General features: G+C 36.1%; 2 protein-coding genes across 2 annotated transcripts in view; one reads left to right on the forward strand and one right to left on the reverse strand.

Moving 5' to 3' along the window:
* The window catches only part of LOC134534081 (caspase-2), a 35,915-nt gene extending 19,718 nt beyond the window's left edge, over window positions 1-16,197 (reverse strand). Inside the window, exons 1-7 of the mRNA XM_063372109.1 lie at window positions 15,650-16,197; window positions 13,033-13,172; window positions 9,619-9,833; window positions 7,646-7,826; window positions 6,493-6,663; window positions 4,482-4,705; window positions 482-624 (exon numbers count right to left, since the gene is read on the reverse strand). Of these exons, the coding sequence (XP_063228179.1) occupies window positions 482-624; window positions 4,482-4,705; window positions 6,493-6,663; window positions 7,646-7,826; window positions 9,619-9,833; window positions 13,033-13,164 (1,066 nt within the window). The 5' untranslated portion in view covers window positions 13,165-13,172; window positions 15,650-16,197. The remainder of the gene's footprint in view (window positions 1-481; window positions 625-4,481; window positions 4,706-6,492; window positions 6,664-7,645; window positions 7,827-9,618; window positions 9,834-13,032; window positions 13,173-15,649) is intronic.
* Window positions 16,198-16,484: 287 nt separating this feature from the next.
* LOC134534082 (uncharacterized) lies at window positions 16,485-24,030 on the forward strand. Its single transcript, XM_063372111.1, has 2 exons — window positions 16,485-16,868; window positions 17,124-24,030. The coding sequence occupies exon 2, from the start codon at window positions 17,599-17,601 to the stop codon at window positions 18,748-18,750; it is 1,152 nt and encodes a 383-aa protein (XP_063228181.1). The 5' UTR covers window positions 16,485-16,868; window positions 17,124-17,598; the 3' UTR covers window positions 18,751-24,030.
* Window positions 24,031-24,181: the final 151 nt, after the last annotated feature.

Genomic DNA, 24,181 nt, shown 5'->3' on the forward strand with positions numbered 1-24,181 from the left:
AGAACTTTGTAGCACTGTCTCTGTTTCAGGCTGTTGGATTTATTTCAGGTGCATGTCTACTGTCGGCACACCAATCATAATCATGCAGTGCAAACATACAAAAACTATCAAACCTTAGTATAAATATCAGAACTCCATAACACTTAATTTTTTTTTCTAACTGCATATGGTGTCTCAAAATAGGCAGTGTAAATCACTCTACTGACGAAAGTGAGGTGACACCGGAAAAGTCTCGTGTATATGGAATAATAATAATTTTAATAATTTTTGAGGGTTGTGTACTAGAATTGCAATTTCCATTCCATAACGTCTTTTCTCAAACTCATAATCAAAACGTCGGGGATCATATTTTATTCAGTCACATAATTTTGGGTAATTTTCTTTCTATTCAAAATTATAATAAATGCACCTTCTATGAATACCACCACCCACAAACACGCTGGTGATGGAAGTAATGCCCTCCGTTGCTGTCGCTACAAACCTGGCAGGGTTGAGTGCGCTATGAGCATGTCTGAATACGTGCGCAGTTTCGACATTGCAACCCCATCAGACTGAGTTCTGCCACTGGAGACTCGGTGAAGTCTTCTTATTGCTGGCACAACACCAAAGTCTCTTTCATCACCCCTGCAAGTATTAAAATCACTTTTAAAATTTTGCAATAACTATAATAGCAACACAAATGGCAATTTTAGACTACCCAGCATTAGTCTATGTCATTCATTTGCCCTTGACTTTTATTTATTTGCGTTAGACCAACATTATTTATCTTTTACTCATTTTAGGAAATGAAACACATCTCATTCAAACTAATATTATAGCGAAGACCAGAACTCATAGAAAGCTACAATTTTTTTTTGTGCGAGAAACATTAAAAAACCCTTATTTAACAAGCTTTTTATGCATAGTACATACTACCCATAATACCAAATAAAATCCAGGCAAGTTTGGTCACAATTTGAACTAGCTAGGATCAGTTTCTTCTTTTTTCCTGGTTCTCAGTTCAGTTCCAGATCTTAAAAATCGGTTCCCGGTTCTCAGTTTTAGGTTAACCTCCTCAAAATTTCAAGTCACACCAAAGATATACTATGCCCTAATAAATGGTGTGTTTGTTTAACATGACTCATCAGCACCCCACACTTAACCATAATTAGACCACAAACAAGCCACCCAGCCCCAAGTAGCACAGTTGTTTCTCAAGTCACTAGATATATAAAATAGACATACAGTAAAACCTTTTTGTTGCGACCCCATTTATTGCGACCACCTCTCTATTACAACCCGATTTCGAGGAACCGTGAAAAAATTGCCGAAAATCCGAAGAAAATCGGACAGAAAATAAGTTTCTTGTGGTGAGTAGCATGTTACTGCGTTTCTCTTGCCGAGTGCTGTACTGCTGTAGGCAGCGCATATCTAAAAATAGATACCACTTCCTGTCGACGCAGTCGCTTGACAACCCCCATTCCACGTCCCTTTGCCGGCAGGGTGCAGATAAAGGTTTTTGTGGCAACGTGTTTACGTTTAGCTTTTTGCGAGTGTCTAGTGTGGTACGCAGTTAAGGCAAAGCTATCTGCTGGATTTCTCTTGATTTTGATTACTATCGGTTGACAATGTTTGCTTAGTTCTTGAAGTCCGATTTGGTATATTTTCTGGCTTGAATTTGTGAACTATTGTTGATGACTTATGCAGTTTTTTTTCTCCGATTTTGTGTATTATGACTAGGGGCCTGTTCTTTTCGCGATCGCGATTAAACGACGATAAACGCGAAATCACCGTTAAATACAGTTTTTACGTGAAATCGCCATAACACAGGGTTTTTACACGAAATTTTGTATTAAAACGCGAAATCGCAGTGTTTTTAAGCGAAATTTAAATCTGGGTAAAAGACTTGTCTCGTCAATGGTAAACAAACACCGCAACATGGCCGCTACTGAACATTAATCATAAATGCACTAAAGCAAACAAAAGCTTACACACGCTCACGTTACAATGTTAAACCCAAAAATATACTGTAAAAATACGCAAAACTACTGCGTTTATTTTCCTTTCCGGCATAATGTTTGGATATATAAGACAAAGTTTTAAAGCGTACGCACACCGCTCGGGGCACTGACGTCAGCTTGTAACAGCGACACCGTATAAATACAAAAGCAAACAGATGATTGGGCGAACGGTGTTTGGAACAGCCTTACGTGAGTGGCCATATCACGTCAGCCAAGGGGGCTGGCATATAGTTGGAACAGCGTCGTAGTATCAAGCAGATTATCGGGCGAACCAGGCACAAGCATTTTAAATCGCGCCAAAAAGCGGAAAAATGTAAACAAACATTAATTTTCGAATGGTGTGACGATGATGATTAGTTGGCCAACAGTTTTTTTATAGATTTTGTTGAGTCGTTACCATAACGCCGAATGTCAAAATTGACCACAATGCCGAAATATCATAACGCCGAATGTCAAAATTGACCACAACGCCGAAATATCATAACGCCGAATGTCAAAATTGACCACAACGCCGAAATAACAACTGAATGAATTTGTGTGTGTTTCTTAAATGTACCTTAACGCCGAAATACCACAATCAAACCTAACCTTACCTAACCTAACCTAACCTAACCTTTGTGGCAACCCTGTAATGACTTTTTTCGGCGTTGTGGTACACAGCAGTTTTCTAGCTGTCATCGTTGTGATCAATTCACTATTCAATTTCGGCGTTGCTTTGCGTCCTCGATTTTGTTAAAGGGATTAATAGTTTTCCAGATTAGTTTATGGGAACAACTAATAAACAGTGTCTAAATCAAAAGTTTGTCATAATATATGTAACCTATTTGTTTAGGGTATCCAGTAATGAGTAGGTTCAAGTAAAATTATTTAACTTAAATAATTTCAGATATATTTACGGTAACACACGCTTTTTTTTTTTTTTAGTTTTTAGCACCGCTTTTGTGTTTTTAAGTGAATTTTAGCACCGCTTTTGTGTTTTAAAGTGAATTTTAACACCGCTTGTGGTAATTTTTAATGACGAAATCTGACAATTTTATTTACCACTTTCAGGGGGCCCTAATTATGACTTAATAAATAAAATACCATTAAATATTAATTACTATTAATACATAATACAATGCAGGAAAAACCCTCCGGCCGCAGCGTGTAAACATGGTAGTCGGCCGCTCGCTCACTTTCAGAGAAGCTAACTTTAATATTTGTTTCATAAAACTGAGAAGATATTTATATCCATGAAATAATGAAAAGATCCCTTGTCTTGACAATTTTGTTTGGCTTGAAAGTCAGTGGCCGACTGGCGTAACCAGCAGGGCGAGCATGGTTCTCTTTTTCACGCATCATCGGTATGACGCTTCGCCACTTAAAGCGAGCATGGATTGAAAATCATCTTTTGTTAAAGCACCCATCCTATGACCTTGAAGGCTTTTAGAGCAAGCACAAGTCAACAGAACAAAGGAAGTATTTGTTTTGAATGCTGACTCAGCATGAGGCCTCCAAGATACTTAGTTATCTTTTTTTCTTCCTACTTGAAGGCAACTTCCACCTACACCAGTGATGGAAGTTCATATTGATACACTTTATAAATGTCTTTTTGATAATCTTAACAGGTTTAATTACAATAAAACACAGTGAACAACTAAGCTACATAATTTTTGCAAATGTTGACTTTTTTCCCCCTTGCTTGTCAATTATATTCTTGTAATGATACTGCGTTCAATAAACAGGAATTAGTAAATGTTGAAAAATTAACAATGATCTCAATTCAAAATAACACTATGTATAGTCACACTTCTTTGAATGTGTGGGTCATGGTGTATGTACATTGTAGTCGACATCATACATGTATATTACAAAATAATATAGTAATATTTAGAGACCCGGAAATATCGCGGATTCTTCTGGCCTCAGGATAGAATTCAAAGTTATAGGTGTGCTCGACCCATGTTTACTTTCCCATCGGTTGATTTCTTAGCGAGAACAATTTTATCCTTGTTATTTGGCACTACCCGATTCGCTTACTTCTCTCCTAGCTGGGCATCATTGGCTCACGGTCATAGACGGGCGTGTCCGAACAACTGCGTGCCAATCATGAACACAGTGCGAGAGTGTGAAGGTTTGCATTCTAGCTTGCGACTAAATAAATCCGCGAAATTTCCGGGTCTCTAGTAATATTATACAAACATTTATTATTATTATAGCTTAAATTTTTGTCAAAAAAATATAATAATAATAACCTTGCTATCTCAGAGTGGTAGCTGCAAAAATAAATGAATGAACTAACTACGGCTGAATGTCTCGTCAAAATTGGGATCATTACAAACGATTGAGGGGTGTTTGGATGAGAATGGAACAGTGACCTCACTGCAACGTCTGCCACACGTGTTCGGACGCCGCCGGGGACGGAACCCACGTCACCTCGGGAGGGAGGGAGGCCGCGGCGGGGGCCCCCCCTCGTGTTAACGCTACGGAACGGTCCTGCACCTGCAGCTCTGGAAGATGAATATCTTGGGCTTGTTCTGCAGCTGCGGGCAGGCCTCGTTCTTGAACTGGCTGATGACCCACTCGACGGAGAGGGAGCAGCCGTCGGTGCTCACGAGGTTGGTCTCCATCCCCGCGTGGCCGTGGCTCAGGACCGACACCACGCACGAGTCCACCTTCGAGTGGTCGGGCAGCTGGGCAAACTCGAATATCTGTCTCCTCATCTCCTGCAAACCATCACGCACTTCATCTTAGCTCGATGTCTCGTGAACAGCGAGGTCACTATCCTGCAACACACGGCAGAGACTAGGAACGTCAGGGGAAAGAATCATTCATGGCAGGGACAAGATTATATACTGTACTTCGATAAAACCCAAATAACACAGACATACACCATATAGCACTGAAATACAAGTTATATCACTGAATTGAGTAGCATTCAACCAAAACTTAAGTCAAACCTCAATAAAGAAATCCTTTAATGTTTGAAATTCAAGGTAGTATGTCATTTCAGGACCAAAAAAATTGGACCAAATTGGATGGATCAGAAAAAATAATTTTAAATTTGTTATATTGTGCATCTTTTATTGGAGAACTTTTAAACCCAAAAAATCAATAATTTTTAATTTATTTTTAGTGTTCCGAATGTATCTACTTTAGACCAATTTATTACAAATTACTTTATCATAAAAAGGCAGCATATGAATTGTTAGCACTGCTTTGGTGGAGTAAATATTATAAAAGCTTTTATTATTATTATAAAAAAAAACCTGAATTCTTCTGTTTTAAAAACTAATTTTGACTAAAAATAAAACCATAAAATCTTGCCTCCATTCATGGCTTACGGCAAGGAACCATCCAGCATTTGCTTGGAATGATTTAGGAAGCCCTGGAAAAATGAAAACAGAATGGCAGGACCGGGTTAAAACCAGAGTCCTCTGGAATGCATGTCCTCTGTCTCACCACTAAGCCACCACGCTGCTTAATAATTATAAAATGTTAGGGATACTCAGGTCTCAATAAATCCTGAATTGTACTGAAATAAATAATTATGATTAAAAATAATATAGAGAAAACTTTAGTGGCTGAATAACCAATCCATAAAAATTGTGCTATGGATTATTTCGTTGTCCATAAATTTCAATCCTAGGTTTTGGTATTTTTAAAATTTTACATTTACATAGAAGATGCAGGGTATAAATCTTGTCTTTACCAATTTTCTAATCATCTGTTGTTCTGTACGGCCTCCAATTGACACTCATTTTGTAGATCTGCTAATAACTTGTTTCCCCAAAGTAAAACCTTACAAAGTTTGCAGCCAAAACTGGGAATGATCTACTGAGAGACATATGAAAGCAGGTTTTCACTTTAAACTATAAAAATATTAGAAAAATAAATCACTATCGATAATTTTAATACAAGAAAAAGTATGCACCGGTACAAAAAAAAAAGAAAAGACGTATATTGAACTCTCTCTCTCTCTTTCTTTCTCTCTCTCTTTCTCTCTCTCTCTTGAAAATGAATAAAAAAAAAAAAATAAAGTTTATGAAATTACTGCACTGAATGTGAACATTATTTCAGGTGTACTTGCATACAAGTTAACAATACATTTAAACGGTTAAACGTAACCTCAGATTCAAATTGAGTTCAAATTTAAAACATTCTAAAAAAATGGCAGATCCAAGAGGGCTCAGAGACCCTTCCTTTTAATTCCAATTTTCACTGAATATATAATGTTTTCTAAGGAAACTGAGAAAAATTTAAGTTTATAAACACAACCTCCTTCCCACCACCCTGTCCTAAAAACAGTTACTGGATCAGCCTATGCCATCAATAAACTAGATAACAAACTAAAGAAACAGTTCAAAACATACGTCCATACATGGAATGCAATACTGTAATATGCATTAAAGACATTCATAAACTACTATTAATAGGAAATTAAGTAACTGTTAAAATAAACAAAAGATTGTTAAGCTCAACAGATTAACTAAAATACTGAAGAAATACACACCCTGAGAGTCAAATTTTGATACGCAAATATCTGGTACCCCAACTGCTCAAACAAAGCAGTTAAGTTGTTTTGATCCACTTCCGCCCCTAGTCTCTCGGGCTCTCCGTTATCAAATCTGATGTTATTGATTAATAAGAACAATCCTTTTGGACGTGAGGCCATTCGGTAAACCTGGAAAACAAAACGAAAATGTATCACATTGAATGATTATAAAAACTGAAACAATATTTATATAAGCGATACATTGAGTCGATTCTTAAATAATACACATTTTTTCATTCAGACTTGGTTTCATCCTACATGGTGGGTTATCCTACTCTGTAATGGGTCGTACCACCGAAAGCGTGCTCTCAACCGCTCGTTCTCTTTAAGAAACTACCAAAGAACGATAACTTGTGCCCTGATTGGCCAATTTTTTATAGAGTGTTTAAAGCTTGTATCAGACTGTGTTGGTGGTTACGTGATGTGAGCAATTCCTTCTTGCTTGGGGAAAAAGTCGGTAACCATACTGAAATCCTTATCATGGTACTGAAAAGTAGTTTCAGGCGGTGGTTCACAAATTAATGCAATAACGGAGTGAGGAAGTAAATTTTGCAGCTGTGTGGTCCAAGTGAAACAGATCTGTAAAACATTTTGGAACTTTTTAAATAGAATTTGTTACCTGCAGTCGAGGGCAAAAGCTCATAATGAGGCCTATGTGATTCGTAGTCATTCCAAGGATGGAGTCCTTTAGTTGTACTGTGATTCAAAAGAGACCTCGGAAAATAATTTCGGCAATATATAATCTTTGTTTTATCCACATATCTGTACCATTTTAAAGTAAATAGTTCAAAAGCAGCTAACTCTGTTTTGTGATGTTATATTGTTAATAATGAATAACAGTGTGGCAATAAGTAATAATAATAATAATAATAAAAATAACAATAATAATAAATCTTAAATTAAGAATTTTTTGAAAGATTTTATTTTATTCAAATATCATTTAAAGTAATTTTCAATGGAACTTCCAGTATTTTCAGCACCCAGCAAAAATGTTTTTGAAGTGTTTTATTTATGTAACGGCCTATCTTAGAAATATGTATACCTAAAAAATTGTAATACTACAATTGGAGAAAATTCACTCTTTAGAATGTGGTATTGCATATATACTCACAGCAAGAGCCTTCTTAGAAGGTACGTCCATCCGTTGGGATGCTAGTTTCACCTCTACTTGGAGAGGTTCTCTGCCTACATTTACAACTTCATTTTCCTCTATCGCTAAGTTTTGAAGTCTTGTAGAAACAGCACCCTGGTGAAGGCCTGGAAGGGGGAAAGGCAGGATAAATGGATGGACCCTGAAAATAATAATAAAAAAATTCATGGCCAAAACAAAGAAAGCAAATGCATAATAAATATTGTGCCCAGAACAAGCCAAGCAATCTGTAATAAAGAAAAAGTAACAGTTCTGTAATTAAAAAATAATGATACATGCCAGTGCATATGTTCTTTTAATAAAGTAAGTGTACGCAATGCTAAAACCATCATTACAATAACCACAGAAACACGAGCACAGATTGACAAGATAACTACTGATTAATCTTTATTAGCTTATTACTCACACACAGGTTACTTATTAAAATATTAGAAAGTACTAAATGATTTAAATTTTTTTAGATTCTTACTTGTTTAATTAAATTCATTAAAAGCCCTGCTACAACAGGAAGGTGCCAGCAGACGCTCCTGTGACACTGCCAGTAAGGTTTTGGTCCCAAACAACAGATTTCAGTGTTTGGATTGCCAGTTAATACCAACTCCTAATGTAAATGGTAGGGCGATTGTATTTATATAATATGCTTTATCGCTCGCCATAACACTATAAATTGCAGAGATTAAAAATATCAATGGTAGGCAAGCCATTCAAGAAAACTATCCATACATTCATTACAATTCTGCTCTAGTCAGTACATATCACGAGTTTGTAAATAAAGTAAACATTGGCTATACAAATTTTCATGTGCTCATCAAAATACTTGCATATTTTTATTTGTGAATACAAACATTAGTAAAATTGCACTTTAGTTAACTAATTGTGGCACATTTAATAAATAAATTTTTAATAAGTAGACCTAAAAATCCCACCTATATTAATTTACATAATTAAAGAATAAATAATGAAAAAAATATGTGATATGAAGCCTCTTTTTTTTATGCTCACAAATATATTTTCAGCTAGTCAAATCCTGTCAGATATAGAATGGGCAGAATTACATTAAAAACATTTTTAAACACTAAAATATAAACTGTAGCATACACCATAAAAAAAAATCCTTAATTTTCCACCTTTGTAATCAAGGTCAATAAGTCATCTTCTGATCACAAAATTTTCTAGCACAAATTACAGGTCAGCCGAGTCTTCTCATTGTATAAAAGAAAGGGTTTTAGTAAAATTAATAACATTTTTAGAAATCCACTTTAGCTTTTCATGGTGAATTGTGATACAACCAAAATAACACAAAAATCAATTTAATACACCATATTATACCAAACTGTAGGTAAGTATGCTACTTTTATATATATATATATATATATATATATATATATATATATATATATAAATATAAATATAAAACACAAACATGAAATAATTTATTACATAAAATTCAATTACTGGTAACATAGTTCTAAAAATAAAAATTAAACCATAAAATCTTGTATCTATGAACAAAATAGCAATTACAGGGATGGGGGTTCAATTCAGCACATACTGGACCACGGTCATGTGGGATCAGCGATTCTGCCGGACCATCGAATGTCAACATGGTTTTCGAGATAAAAGCAAAGTAGTAGAATGCAATGTACAGCACAATTTATTTAAAAGTTGTAATACGTTTGTATGTAAAAAAATATACAGATGAACGTAGGTCTTCTTAAAAACAATATAATTACGTAAATGTACCAGTGAAATGTAAACCCTAGAAAAAAGGAAAAACTACGCTGAATTGAAAACAGACTGTAACGATGAACTCTGAGTGAACTAAAAACGCAGGCAAAGCAGTGCTGTGACTCGGAGGCCGGATCGATCGGAGCCGGCGTCGAGAATATTCGACCTATCGCCGTGCAGAGGGTGTCCGGACGGAGCCAACTCACCGATGCTCCACAGCCTCATCGGGCGTGTCGCCGTCTTCCGGCTCCATGGCCACGCCGAGGCGCTGCGGCTGGGGGCGGAGCACCAAGATCCTGGCCACCTGGTACTGGGCCGTCTCCACGAGCGACTGGATCAGGCCCCGGAACGCGCACGGCCCCCTCAGCTGCACGTCGAGGTACAGCTCTCGCTTGCGCTGGTTCGCCGGCAGCTCTGCATCCTGCGTGCGCCACACACCACACACCCGGTGAAAACCAACTGCAGGACTCTTCCAGGACATTCTAATAACATTCCCTGACATTTTATTATCATCACAGCATAAATTTCTTGAAGTGAAACTTCTTTGCCGAGGGGGTACAATTTAAGAGTGTTTACACTGGCAAAAAAATTTCGTCCCAATATTTTGCGCAAAATTGTTGAGCTCATTTTTGTACAACAATATTGAATGGTCTGGACCCCTCACACTACACAAAAATATTGCGCAATATTTTGTCAGCCCCCTGGCACGGCACTCTCGTGCTATAAAATATTGACGGGCCCGCAAAACTTTTCTAAACCTTCAGAAAACTTTTGAACACTCCACAAAATATTGAACACCCCCTTTTTTTTTGCGCAATATATTTCCTCACACTCTCAATATTTTTGTACAAACACGACACCTTCAAAATATTGAGTAAAATTTTTGCCAGTGTGAGGGCCCCTTAAGGCATCGATCTCACTGATGAAGACCCTTGAGTTGATGGATGGATAGGGCAGCAATGGGATCACCTCTGGCCCTTGCGTCGACATGCAGGCATAGATGACCGGCATGGAAGTTCGGCTAAATAAAGCCACAATCCTTAAATTTATGACAGTATAAACGTATTATATATTTTCCGGAAGTGCTTCAAGACAAATTTCTACATGTTGAAGAAACCGGTAACCCTTCTAGTTCCTCGTGCGGGGTCTTGAAAGGGTTCGAGACCGCCCTTCGGCACAGGAGGCATCTTGCCTCGCTGACAGCTAGAGCTCCAACCCCCTTATTGTAAGAATGTTCGAAATTTACACCTGCTAAACACCTAAGTTTTCAACCACTATTTCTATAGGAAGCTATTGCAAAGCAGTAAAATTACAGATGAAAATGTATCTTGTGCGATCACATACAAAAAAGGAATGAAACTGATGAAATGTTACATAGGCCACTATAATACCTCTGAGAACGATGGAAACTGTAAGAAATCTGAATGGCTGGGTTAATACTCATTTACAATAATAAATGTAAGAGATGAATTAATGAAACAAGTAGAATCAATAATGTAAGCTTTCTCAATACTCCATATTTCTTACATAATAATAATAATAATAATAATAATAATAATAATAATAATAATAAAATTAATAATAATAATAATTTGGCAGCAAAATCACTTTACCCAACTTATTTCCGACCTACATTTTTTTGTTGTCAAATCAATGTGACAAGAAGTCAAGTTAAATGATTCCTTACGTATTACTTTCAGCAAGAAATATAATCAACGGAAATTGGTGGTTTGGGATTTATTCGCGTACAATTTACTTTACCGTATGTTTCTTGTTGTCTACATCAACATCCTAGTCCAGCACAATTTTCATAGTCCAAAAGGACATGGTAATATCTTTGTTTTAGTTTCATAACTATAAATACACATTAACATAGTGTATAGACACTTGTACGGTATAAGGATGAAAATAAAATTATAAAATAAATAAATAATGCTGAAAGATATTTAACTTGACAGATGTCTCACGTAAACTAATGATTTTAAAATATAGTTATAGTAATTATATCATAAATATAAAAATGTGATGAAAGGGCATGATTAGTCAATAGAGCACACAATTCTTTAAAAACATATAAATAATGAATGCATGATTATATGTTTCAAATGTAATTGTTATACTGATAACCTCCCAAAGATAAGTGCTATTTAGGTACCTACTTGTGATTATTTAAAGTTTGATATAGAATTGCTTCATGATTAAGATGACATTTACACTTGGAGTTTCTAGAATTTTAAGAAATTAGTTTAAGGTATAATAAATAAATGTAGTGCAGTGAGATATGTACATTAAGTCTAAAGAACTTTTCCTTCACAGCAGAAACAGCACATATTTCAACAATACTTACTTAACACTAGCTATGCTTGCAGTGCTATCTAAGGTGAAATACAGAAACTAGCTAGCAGTGCATGTGCTTCAAACAAATTTCTGATTTTGTCAACTAATACATGCATTTTCTTGATAATTTTTAATTATCTATTGACTTCATTCTTTAAAATTAAATTATTTTTCCTGGCATATGGACATTCTGCAGTTCTTTTGCAAGTTAAAAATAATTATGTGATTACAAAGGAGGTAAGATGGAAGCACATAGTCCATGGCTTTTGATATTATTTCAGGTATCAAGTAAAAATATCTTACACTTTAATTCTATATCCGTGGCAAATACATTTTCACCCTCCCCCCTCCACAATTATAGTTTATTTTTAAATTTTACTGTCAATAAAAAACATAATTGCCACGCAAACAAAGTCACTGGCACAGCTAGTAGTGTGCTAACAGAAAATGAAGCAAAACCCAGTGATCATTCTTCATAAACCTTTACAAGGAGGATATTGCTACTTTTTAGTAAAAGGCCCAATGTATGAATCAGACATGGTTAGACCCTAGTGCACCAAGCTTTCATATTTTTTTTTTTTTAAAAAGCTTTAACTTAAGAGACCCACCTAGTCATGGGTGTATTGGTATTAGTAAGGCGGGATGATAAGTGTGATGCACGCTGATGCTTCTAGTGCAGAATTGCCTTTAAGTGTAATGCTCTGAACTGGCACGCAGTCTTCTCATCATGCATAGGGCAAATATGTCGGAGGAATGAAGATAAAGGTGTACTGCAAGTCCCTTGCGTGCTTTCAAGAATCTGTACCAGATGTTTCACAAACTTAAAATTCTTTTGAAAACACACAAATGAGCTATTTCCACTCTTGTAATAAAAAAAAAGTTTAAAAATGAACTACGGAAACAGAACTATGTACTCATCCGCCCCCAGCGTTTTCTTAAATGCTTTTCGTAAACAAACACCATTAGGATACCTTGAGCAGTTTTCAAATTGCGTTGTTTCCTCTGAACCTCAGCACACTGTATGTGTGCCCAGGTAGGCAGAGCCCTTAAGTGCATACATCTAACAGAAAAGAAAACTGCATCTGAAAGATCTGTTAAACTTAACAACAATAATATAAGACACCAGTAATATGGTAATTTTATGTCAGTGGTTATTTAGGTAGAAAGGTTTCCTCCAAAGGCAATGTACAACTTTGATAGTTTTCTAACTACTTTAAAGACAACAAAGCTACACAATCAAAACAAGACATGTAAAAGTGAAATGGGAATGAAGAGGCACTCACAAGATATTTCTGCACCATTCTTTCAGAGAACACGTTTTTATCAACCAACTTCTGAACTAGGCTGTCCAAATTTGTTAGATGAACTAGAGACAACAAGTTACGTGTGATTGCTTTACGATCTTCTTCGTCCATTGTAGACACTAAAAAATAAAATATATAAATTGTATGGTGAGTACGCATTAAGACACAAACATGACATAAAAACATGTTCACTGGTAACAGAAGCAGCTCAACTATAATGTTATATAGCAATGCTCGTCAAAACAAATTTCAACATATCTAACAAGTTAACTCAAGTCTATTAAACTGGATCTTCCTATTCAAAAATAGGCAATTTTCTAGAGTAATACTTTTTCCAAGGAAAAAATGCTGCTATTTTTTGGTCATTCCAATTATTTTCAAGGTTCTGTTTTATTCTTTGAATTCAGTAATCATTTAATTCTTAATAGGTATTTCGGCATGGAAAAGTTAATTTTTTGAGAGTAACAGGTTGATTAGGTTAGGTCAAACATTTAAAACACTGTAAAAATCATACAAAAAGTTGTTTAGGGTAGATCAGTCACATTTAAATTCAGTATGATAGTGAAAAATGTTGATTAAATATCAGTAATATTAAAATATTTCACAATTTAATAGGAATAAAAAATATTTTTATGCACGATAATAAATGAACAATCTTAATTTAAAAAAGATTTACTCTAGGAAATTACCCATAAATATTTTAGAGTGTAGTAAAGAACATGGGGTTTTCACCTAAAAATATCTGGAATTGATTATGCAAAACTGGTGCTCTTCCAGCACAAATAATTTAGTAGTGAAAAAAAAAAAATCATTACTTAGTAGGTGAGAGAAGGAGGGCTACGGTGGGAATAAAACCCACTGAATGACTAGAAAGACCCATAGTCATACAGCCTGCGACAGAAACTCAGGGATCACACACAAAACCCTCACACAAGCATCCAGACTTACATCTTACAGGGTTTAAACTGGCAATGTCACGGAGGTAGGCTGACCAACTAATAGGATCACCACTAAAGATGTTAAGTTTTCTGGAAAAGTATTTGTTTGGAAAATGGTTTGGTAATTTACCAGAAAATTTATGGCTCATTTAACATTCAAGTTGGGTAGGACATACACTCTACCAACTGCTAGGAACAATTATTTTTGCTTAAACAGTACCTACCAATCTGTAGAAAATAAATTATTGTATGACGTACACAAACCTAGCTTAAATTATGTAAATCCATGCCAGTAATGGAAAAAAAGACCTACTAGAGCTCTTGTCTACAGTCATTGTGTTGCGAGTTGTTCATCTTTCCTACATTCTGCAACATCTTGTTCTCCTCTGACCATCATTCTAGCCTGATACGTTCACCTTGCAGGTGTACCACTTCCTCGTATCCCATACAACTGTCTGCAAACATTCTTTCCTGGCCTCCATTCCATCTCCTATATCATTCATCACTATCGCGAACAAAACGGGTACCAACACACACCCCTGCAGAACACCCGACATCACTACCTTCTCAAACCTTTCCTCTCCCAACCTCTGTTTTATCTCTAAGGAGGTCTCCTACCCAACTTACTACCCTTTCATCCTCTACCAACAGCTCTAAAAATTCTGGCTTCCCCTATCCTCTGCTTCCACCAGATCTTCCAGAAACCCCACCATCTGCGTTTCACACAAAAAACCCCTCCTGAAGCCATGCTGTCTATCGTCCACCCCACCCAAGTCATCATTCCCCCCCCCCCCCCCCGCCTCTCCATTACTTGAAAATAATTGGAATGACCAAAAAATAGCAGCATTTTTTCCTTGGAAAAAGTATTACTCTAGAAAATTGCCTATTTTTGAATAGGAAGATGTAGTGCCAAGCAATAAAAAAAACACAAATAATAATTAATTATTTATATTCAAATCTTTTCCAGAATGCCAAAAGAAAAAAAAAATATACAAAATGTTGGGAGACCAATCCAAAACTTCAAGGTTAGTAAACATGTATTCTTTAAACAGAAATTAAAATCGTACATATATAAAATTGTAGATACTGAATGTTATTTTTCAAAATTATTATGCTCTGTTTGGGCAGAAAAATAAGGAAATGTAAACATGCATAGTCTACATTGAAAGTGTAAAACGAGGTTCAAGTGAAAGTAATTTTAGCTCTCAATCAGGGTGTACAATGAAAACTTTAGGGGTTTTTAATCGACATCTAGGGGGATTTGAAGTTGATCCTAGGGGGAACACTCTGTAGGAGTTGGCATCATTGCCTCCTTGTATGGTCCTTGGTCAGCAGCACAAAACAAGACGTTTCCACTGCGACTGCGTCCCTGATACATTCTAACGTATTTAACAATGCAAAACGAACACAGAACAGACATTTCGCCGGACGAAAACATCAATATCAATTCATTGTTTAGTCCCTAACTACTTGTTCAAATCCTAATTCAGGAATATAGTTTGGAAACGTGAGCTTTTTTTAAAAATCTTTGTGATACTGCCTGCGTAAAATTAATCTGAGGTTGGATTCCTTACAATAAAATTAATTTTATTCGGTGTTTACATCATCTGGAAACAATTAACTATTTAAACTGCAATTGTTTTTATCTTGCAACAAACCTTTCTTGACAGGTAAACAATTCACAGGTGACTAGCATCAGCCCCGTTTCCACTCGTGTAGTTTCTTCATACACAAGCACCAAAACAAAAGCAAACTTTTTCGAATCTCAGCAAACCGCAAATGGACGACTTCACTCGTGACGTCACGCGCAAATTGCTGGCACCTAAAGTTCACTAAACTGTGTCCAATCCTTAACAAAAAAAAAAAAATGAGGACCAAACGTTTAACTTCGCAAGAGTATATAAAAAAATAATTTATCGGTATACATTTATTGGAAATTTCGGGAATGAAACTTAAGTCGAATGAACGAAAATTTGTAACCCATGATGCTGTTATGTGTGGCGCATAGAACAATAAGGCATGGCGCGTACCACAGATCACTAAGCCAAAGGGAAACATTAAAGTATTAACTTTAGCGAAACTTGCCATTTCGATCCGCAAAGGCTGCTATGGCGCATCGCCGCCTTAACAGGACGTATGTAGCTGCGTGTGCAACCAGTATGCACCCTCAGTGCATCACAGGGCAGATTTGTGCATTCTGCGAACGTTCCACGCCAGTCCGACGACACTAGGGATCGATTTCCGTCCGAGCGGCAATCGACTAGTACTTCCAGTTTAATAATTGAATCGGTCATTGTAAAAACGCACTAAGTCAATATTTTACCAAAAATGTTTTTTAATGGTAATGAAGATTTTCGGGTTCGCCGGATTGATTGATGTTGAAAGGAACGTAGTCCCTACTTTTCATACATATAAAACGGGCATATGTGTTATTGCGGTCTCTGTTAAAAAGAACTAAGTCCAAGGACTTAGTTCCTTTTAATGCTGATTATTGATTTGTGGAGTTAGTTCCTTTTATTGATGACAGGCTTGTAGATTGCAGCACATTTCAATCTTGCAGTGCTATATGACGCATTAGTTACACTTTTTTTGTTAGATGACTCTGCCTGTCTAGTTTTTATTTCAAGTTTTATTGAACATCCGTGCAACGGAACATCAAAAGATTTTATGTTTTCCACCTTCTTTGTCTATGGATGTATTGTTTATATTTGGTATTGTGATGTTGAATGTTTGATGATGGAGAAAAAAATGAAAGAAGAGTATTAATACTTCAGATTATAATAGAAATAAAGTTAAAAGTGCTTGTATAAGCGGAGAAGAATACGTCAGTCATGAAAAAAAGGTTGTTGAAGCAAAGAAAACTGGAGATGATTGCAGGTATGTTTATTGATGTGACACGCAAATTTATTCGAAAATGTTTTCATTAAAAATGTTTCTTAATATTTTTTTTGTTAAACACTTGACTAATAATAACTATTGATAACCTAACAGATATTGGTAAAAACTAATTCTTATTAGATTATTTTATTGGTTATAAAAAATCAAACTTAAGAGTTATATGATTATGCTTATGAATACGTAAAGTAGCTGAAAGCACACATAGTTGAATGGATGTGTTTTGTGTTTTGTCAGCTGCAGGCTCCAATGCTTCCAGAAAATAAAAGAAGAAAATCGTATCACTATCCTTTCATCATTCTTGGATCTTGAAAACAAAAACCACCAAGACCTTCATCTACAGCGACTTATAGAGTCAAAACCTATTCAGTGTTGGAAACCAATGATTGTAAGTGATGAAGGAGGGACGAGGAAGCAAAGAAATGGGAGTTTTAAGTTTCATGTCATGAATGGAGATGCAAGACTAATGGTATGTAGAAAGGCTTTCTTAAGTTTGCATGCTGTGTCTCAGAAGAGAGTATTTAGGTTAGCAGCACTGCTGCTGAAAGGAGAGACTCCTAAAGATAAGCGTGGTTTGAATCCCAATCCCAAAAAAATGTCAGACACAGTAAGAAATAACATCCAGTGACATATTGAGTCATTCCCAGTGAAAACTACTCATTACTCAGGCAAAGTGGTGAAGTATCTTGATGGTAAGTTAGATGTAGAGCAAATGCACACCCTTTACGAAGATAAATACCAAAACACAAAGGCGTCTTACAAATATTACCTAAAATATTATAATGAGAATTTTCGGTATCGCTTTGGAAGACCACAAATCGATGTGTGCAGCACGTGCGAAGAACTGACAACAAAACTGAAAAGTCCTCATGTTGCGGAAATTTTAAAACGTGCCGCTGAATCAGAGTTAGTTGTTCATAAACGCAGAAACCAAACATTTTACAAGTCTTTAAAACAAACTGAACAGCTATGCAAGGAAAATCCCCATGTGGCAGGAATAGTTTTTGACTTAATGCAGAATCTACCCTTACCCCACATACCAGTCCAAGAAATATTTTACCTGCGTCAGTTATGGGTAAACTGCTTTTGTGTACACGATTTAAAATCCCACCATTCGTGTTTGTATGTATATCACGAGAGTGTGGCCAAGAAAGGTGCCAATGAAGTATGTTCATTTTTATTGGACTACATAACTCACTGTGTGTCTAAAGATGTAACAGACCTATACTTGTATTCTGATGGCTGTGTTGGCCAATACAAAAATCATTCAATGATCCGCATGTGCTTAGGACTGGTGCAAAATAAAATGTTACAAAATATTGTACATTGTTATCCTGTAAGAGGACATTCATTCCTTCCCTGTGATAGGGATTTTGGGTTATTCAAAAAGAACATTAAGAAATGTGATAGAATCTACACTCCAAAAGAATATGTTAGTCTGTTAGTACACAGTAAGTCAAACGTCAAAGTAAAGATGGTGGAGACTGAAGACATTTTGGACTTCAATACATGGTGGCCTCGTTTCTTCAAGAAAAACTGTGTGGCTATAGAATGTGTGGGAAGAGATACTCCTCATGATTGTAAAGTGAATTTTGCTCCTTCCTCTTTCAAGGAGTTCAGATATTCAGCAGCAAAGCCAGGAGTAGTTGAGGCATGTCCTTTTATTGGTGGGCTTGTTACATACACCTTTCCTTTGGCTCAGCCCAGCATTAATAATCATTTCTCCATGATTATTCCAAAAGCATACCCTGCAGGAAAGGTGCCCATTAATCGTCTAAAGTTGCAGGACATCCAGAAAGTTGTAAAATACGTCGTGGGTGACACGGAAACGCTAGCATTTTATGAATATAACCATTTCTGTTAAGTCTTAAGTCATCATATGGTTCGCACACGACCCGTCAAAATTCACACATGACAATCATAAACCATTCCATTAGTTTACATAGAATCATGTGGTAAGTACACGACTAAGTCTTAAGTCTTAATTCTTAATTCTTAATTTTCAATCGTAAACCCACCTTTATATTTTATATTTTTCGTTAAGACTTAAGGGAAGCGACCAATCACAACAAACCGGAACCTTTCAGCCGGAAGTTTATGTCTTGGTATTGTACCGAGCGAGGCTGTACTTTTGGTTAGAATTCGTATATTTGTAATTTGTAATCATCATCCATTTAGAAAAATAGATATCCCATTTGTCAATAACCTATTTCAAACCTGCTTCTCCATTTCGAACATTGGCCGACCATGTGTTTTGTGCTGTGATTGGTTGGAATTAACGACTTCTATGTCAATAATAAACTGGAAAATGTAGTTTTGACTTAATCGTGTGCTCGATGTTAAGTTATAATTCTTAAGGAAATCAATCGTAAACCCAGCTTAATAGTCTATGGAGTGGAAGTCTGGAAGCAAACATGAAGCAGCAAGCAGACCTTACACCATAGATATGGTATGGTCTAAGAAGTAGACGATGTTGAAAGACCAGGCACAAGGATAGAGCTAGTAGTGGCAAAAACGCGAATGCTTTGCATTGTTTTGAATGGCACCGTTTTAATTTTTCGCTGAATACACGTGATGGTGAAAGCTTGTGCAGCTTTTGGTTGCACTAATAGATTCGGCAGTTGTGGTGGATTAACTTTCCACAGGTAAGAAACTGTTATTTTTTTTTTTTTTTGTAAATGTATAATGTGCGTTCATACAGCGAGAGCTAAATTTGGCTTTTCAATTTTCTTATCCTAATTTTAAGTGCTGGTGGACGACGTAAATAGTATTGTAAATAGTAAATGTATATGTAAGATATTACATTCATGAACATGTAAATATAATGTGCTTTGAACGGCTGTTACTTCAAATATGGCGAGTAAACGGAGCACACGCGTACGATGCAAGGCAGATGCACCTAAACTTAATATTTTACATAAATTTTATTCTGTTGACTACAAGCTTGTCATTGTTTTGTCTGACAATTGATAATGTACCTACAAACTGCAATATCTCGGAAACCAGTAGAAAGTTAGAAACGCCGTTTTCAGGGTTAGTAGAGGAACGTCATTAGTGTTTTAAAAATGTATTATCAGAATTTTATTATTTTATTTACGGAAAAGCCGCGACCCAAGAATTTTACCCTTTGTTTATTGTCACTTGTCAAGTGTTTATATATGATCAAATAGGTAACTTATATTGTGAAATATAACTTTGCTGACGAGTCCTATACTACTTGTACCGTATTTGTGTAAAAGTGTAGTCTCCTGGAAAACAAAGAAATGAATTGAATTCAGTGGCTTCATAAATTATTTGGACTAGTTTAGTTGATTAGCAAAAAAAAATGTGCGCATGAACAGTGTAAAGTATGCATAAAATCATGTTGGCCTACCCTAGGCACTTTCAACTATTGATTTAAATTAAATATTAAGGAATATTAAAACAGCATGTTTTTTTTTATTCACAATGCACGAATCTTGAGAAGTATCTACATGTAAACAGCAACACACACTGTGACTTACTCTACACTTTCGCAACCTTTGTACAATTTTCCCATTAACGGTTTTTAAAAAAATGTTTTATTCGACTACAGTTTGCAGTATAGCATTTCATGGAATCCAAAAACTAGTTTGAATTGAACATTCGTTAATTGTAATCTAAATTATAGTGTCAATATCATAACACTTTGCATCAGTCGTTGCAGTACATCAATAATAATATTCACAGTAAAAAACAATATCAAGACAATGTTAAAAACCAAGTACAGTATTATAGATAATCATTGTATTAAACAAACATGCAGAATAGTAAATACTTGAATATGGTATTGGCAGTTCATACACTCATAGTCTGTAATTAAATCGTTCCTAATTAAGCACTTATAATACAGTTTAAATGTGAAAGCTATGCTAGCCCTCCTACGTGGTTCTTTATTACTAATAATATAAAAAGAATAGTTTCATATTTACCTAAATATTTTGCACGCACATTTCCTTAAGCGTCATACAAATTACATTGCTGTCTGCTATTCTTTTGCCACCCACAATATGGCGTACATGTAAACATTCGTCGTGCACATGCGCAGTCCGAAGATTTTATTTTGGTTACAGGCTTCATTGATTACCCTTGAAAAGTACACCTGCTTCCACTCCAGAGATTAGAGAAAGTTACAGATGGAGCCTGTCACCAATTTCTGCGGGAGGGGTCAGAGGCCCTGGGACGGAAGGGGAATGCTTTCGTCCGCCATATTGGAACGTGAAGAAAGTTGTGTTTTCCTGTAAGAGTTACGTTGCGGCGAATTTTGAAGTGCTTGGATTTAATTAGATTGTTCAGTTTCGAGTTTTATTAATATTTTTGCCAACATATATTTAACTTTCGATTCCACAATCGTGTGATGTTCATTACTTCAGGAAGTTAGTAGATTGTGTAAAAAATTGTGTTGAGGTGACACTCGTATGGGAAATGGCATCCTGTGTAGCCTTTGGGTGTACTAATAGGAATGCAAGGAAAGGAACAAAACAACTGGAATTCGAAAAGGATAATAAAATAACGTTTCACAAGTAAGTAGCAATAAATGGCGGGGCTGGCTTATAGCCTTTCATAATGTTTATCAATGATATAGGTTATCTCCCCATAAACAGAATAATGTGACTGTTGATACGAAATATGGAACATTTACCACCCGAAATATTACAAAATAGAGCTGAAGGAAAACTGGGTAAATGTTCCGTATTGCATATCCAGTATATGTGTTGGTCCTGTTTAAGTATTTTTAATGTCAGTAGTGTTATTAAAACTTTTTAAATTTAATTTATAATATAGGCCTACTGTACTAACCTAACCAACCGTCCAAAATGTTTTCTTTTTTTAAGTATTTTTAATGTAGCTACACTAACCTAAACCGTTCATAATCTTTTTAAGGACTTTAAAACGTTTATGTTGATTTGGTGCACAACTGAATTTTCATGCCGATGGAACCAGTGAACAAACTCAATTCAGCCTGAATAATTGGTTTAAAATAAACACTACGATTTAACAGTAGGCTACATTATCCTACGGACGTGATAGCTTCAAGTACTTACTACAGCAAATTACAACAGATCTGTCCGACATTAGCATTGATAATACCTTATCAAAGTCTAATAATTTTATCATTTACTGTCAGAAGTCATTAATGAGACCGGTAATAGCAGAAATCTACATAATTAATATTTATTACAGCATTTTGCCATCCTAAACATAATCAGCTGACTGAAATTCAAAACAACCACCCGCCATATTGGAACCTGAATGGCGAAACCTACTCGGCCTCACCATAGCTAGTTTATGCTCCATCTGTAACTTTCTCTAATCTCTATTCCACTCCATAGACTATTACCTCCATGATGTTTCGTTCCCGGACTTTCGGCAGTGTATCGTTTGGCGTGGTCATGAGCTTCAGCGACCTCGGACGTTGCCTTGACGACACATGAAATCAACAACATTCGGCCGTGGTTCGAAACAATAACATTATTATTGGTCGCTTGTAATAATGACACCTAACGTCTACGTTTGGATTGGCCGGCTAATACCGACAATGTGAAATTTAAAATATTTAGAAAAAAAGGGCTTTTGACGCCGAGAATTTGGCGTGATTCGGTGATAATTCCAGTGCGGAATTTGGACTTTGAAGCAGACCAGCGTCGTGTTTAACTACAAAGGTGTAGTTAAACGCGAGAACGAATCACTACGGATGTCAGCAAATGAAGGGAGCGCACAGCGACGACTTTGCCGTGAAATATAAGGTTGAGAAATTCCCTTCTACCAGGACTCAGGTATGGCTGGCTGTACCATCATTTAGAGACATTTGCGCCATGAGTCGATAGCTCCGTCACAGTGAACACTATTAATATCACGCACATAATTAGCATTGATGTGTTTTCAATAATTTTATTAGAAACAATGAACTATTTCATCAAACTGTCGCACACAGATCCAGTAGTCCTAGGAGTCCAAGTCTCGTGTCTGACTAGTTGGAGGCAAATAATAAATAGACTTTTGAAAATTAATAAACATGTGCCCAACGTAACTGAACATAGATTTGGACATAGTTTGTTTTCTTTTGGACATATTCGAGAAATCTGTGTTGATGTATATTATTCTTGTCGAGTATTCATTTAAAATAAATTTTATTTTTATTTTATTGTGGTACTAATTATCACTAGGTTATGTTAATCATAACACAAGGCACCCAATCCCATTAAATATTGTATGCTCATGATAGTACAGAACAATTTGGTTACCATAACTTGGGGCATGTTATAGTGAGCTGTATGCTTACAGTGCTTTGTCATCACTCCCTCAACAAACCATCTGGAGGTTTCTGCGGACTCCTGAAGTCTGCTATGTGAAGTGGCATAATGACACCATTGTTCAGGTAGCTTCGGGCGTCGGGTCGGCCCCGATGATGCAACATTTAAAAGAGGTGCAAGACCATTCCAGAAGGGATGCTGAGGGGTATAAATATAGCGATGCCGGCCTCAGAAGCCACGAAGTTAAGAGGGCCAAGAACCCCATTGGAGCGATAACCGCACGACAAGCGACGGGTATCATGTGCGGAGACACAATAGCACCTTTCCGGAGGAGTGAATTAACAAACATTGTATTTTTTAAATTTTATTTTACAAATTACGGTAAGGATTTTTACTTGCAAACATTTTTCCTTTACTTTGGCACAAATAGGTACTCATTAAACATAAGTAATGCCAACAGGTGTTTTAATCTTAGAAAAACTCTCAAACAATAAGCGTGACCATGACTTCAGGTTTTGTACATTCCTCTGTAAATGGGTTTTTTTTTCCTTCAATGGGCTTAACTATTCCCCCCCCCCCCCCCCCCAATACAACTGCAACTTACACAGTACCTATTAAAATAGGGTGTTTTATGAGAGGAAGTATGAAAAAAATTATTAAGTTTATGAATCCAAGCTTTTGGTTCCACAACTGCTTAAAATGGATGGGTGAATGAACTGAATGCAAATAGAGGATGCACAAGAATGACAATTCAAATAAGCCAAATAGGTGGATGTGTAAAGTACCATATTTACCTGAAAATAATGTGACTGAATATAATGCAATCCCAAGTATTTTGATTATGAGATAACAAAACACACAAAAATTAAAAATGAGTAAATTTATAACATATTTCCAACAGATTTTCTGGTGCTATTTTCTGTCAGAAGAGTGATTTGCATGGTCTTTTTTGAAACAGCAAGCAATTAGAAGAAGGAAAAAAAGCAACGATTGTAGTGAAAAGAGTTTTTTGGCTGTAGTGCA

This window comes from Bacillus rossius, chromosome 7 (genome assembly GCF_032445375.1).
Source record: "Bacillus rossius redtenbacheri isolate Brsri chromosome 7, Brsri_v3, whole genome shotgun sequence".
Taxonomy (NCBI): Eukaryota; Metazoa; Arthropoda; class Insecta; order Phasmatodea; family Bacillidae; genus Bacillus; species Bacillus rossius.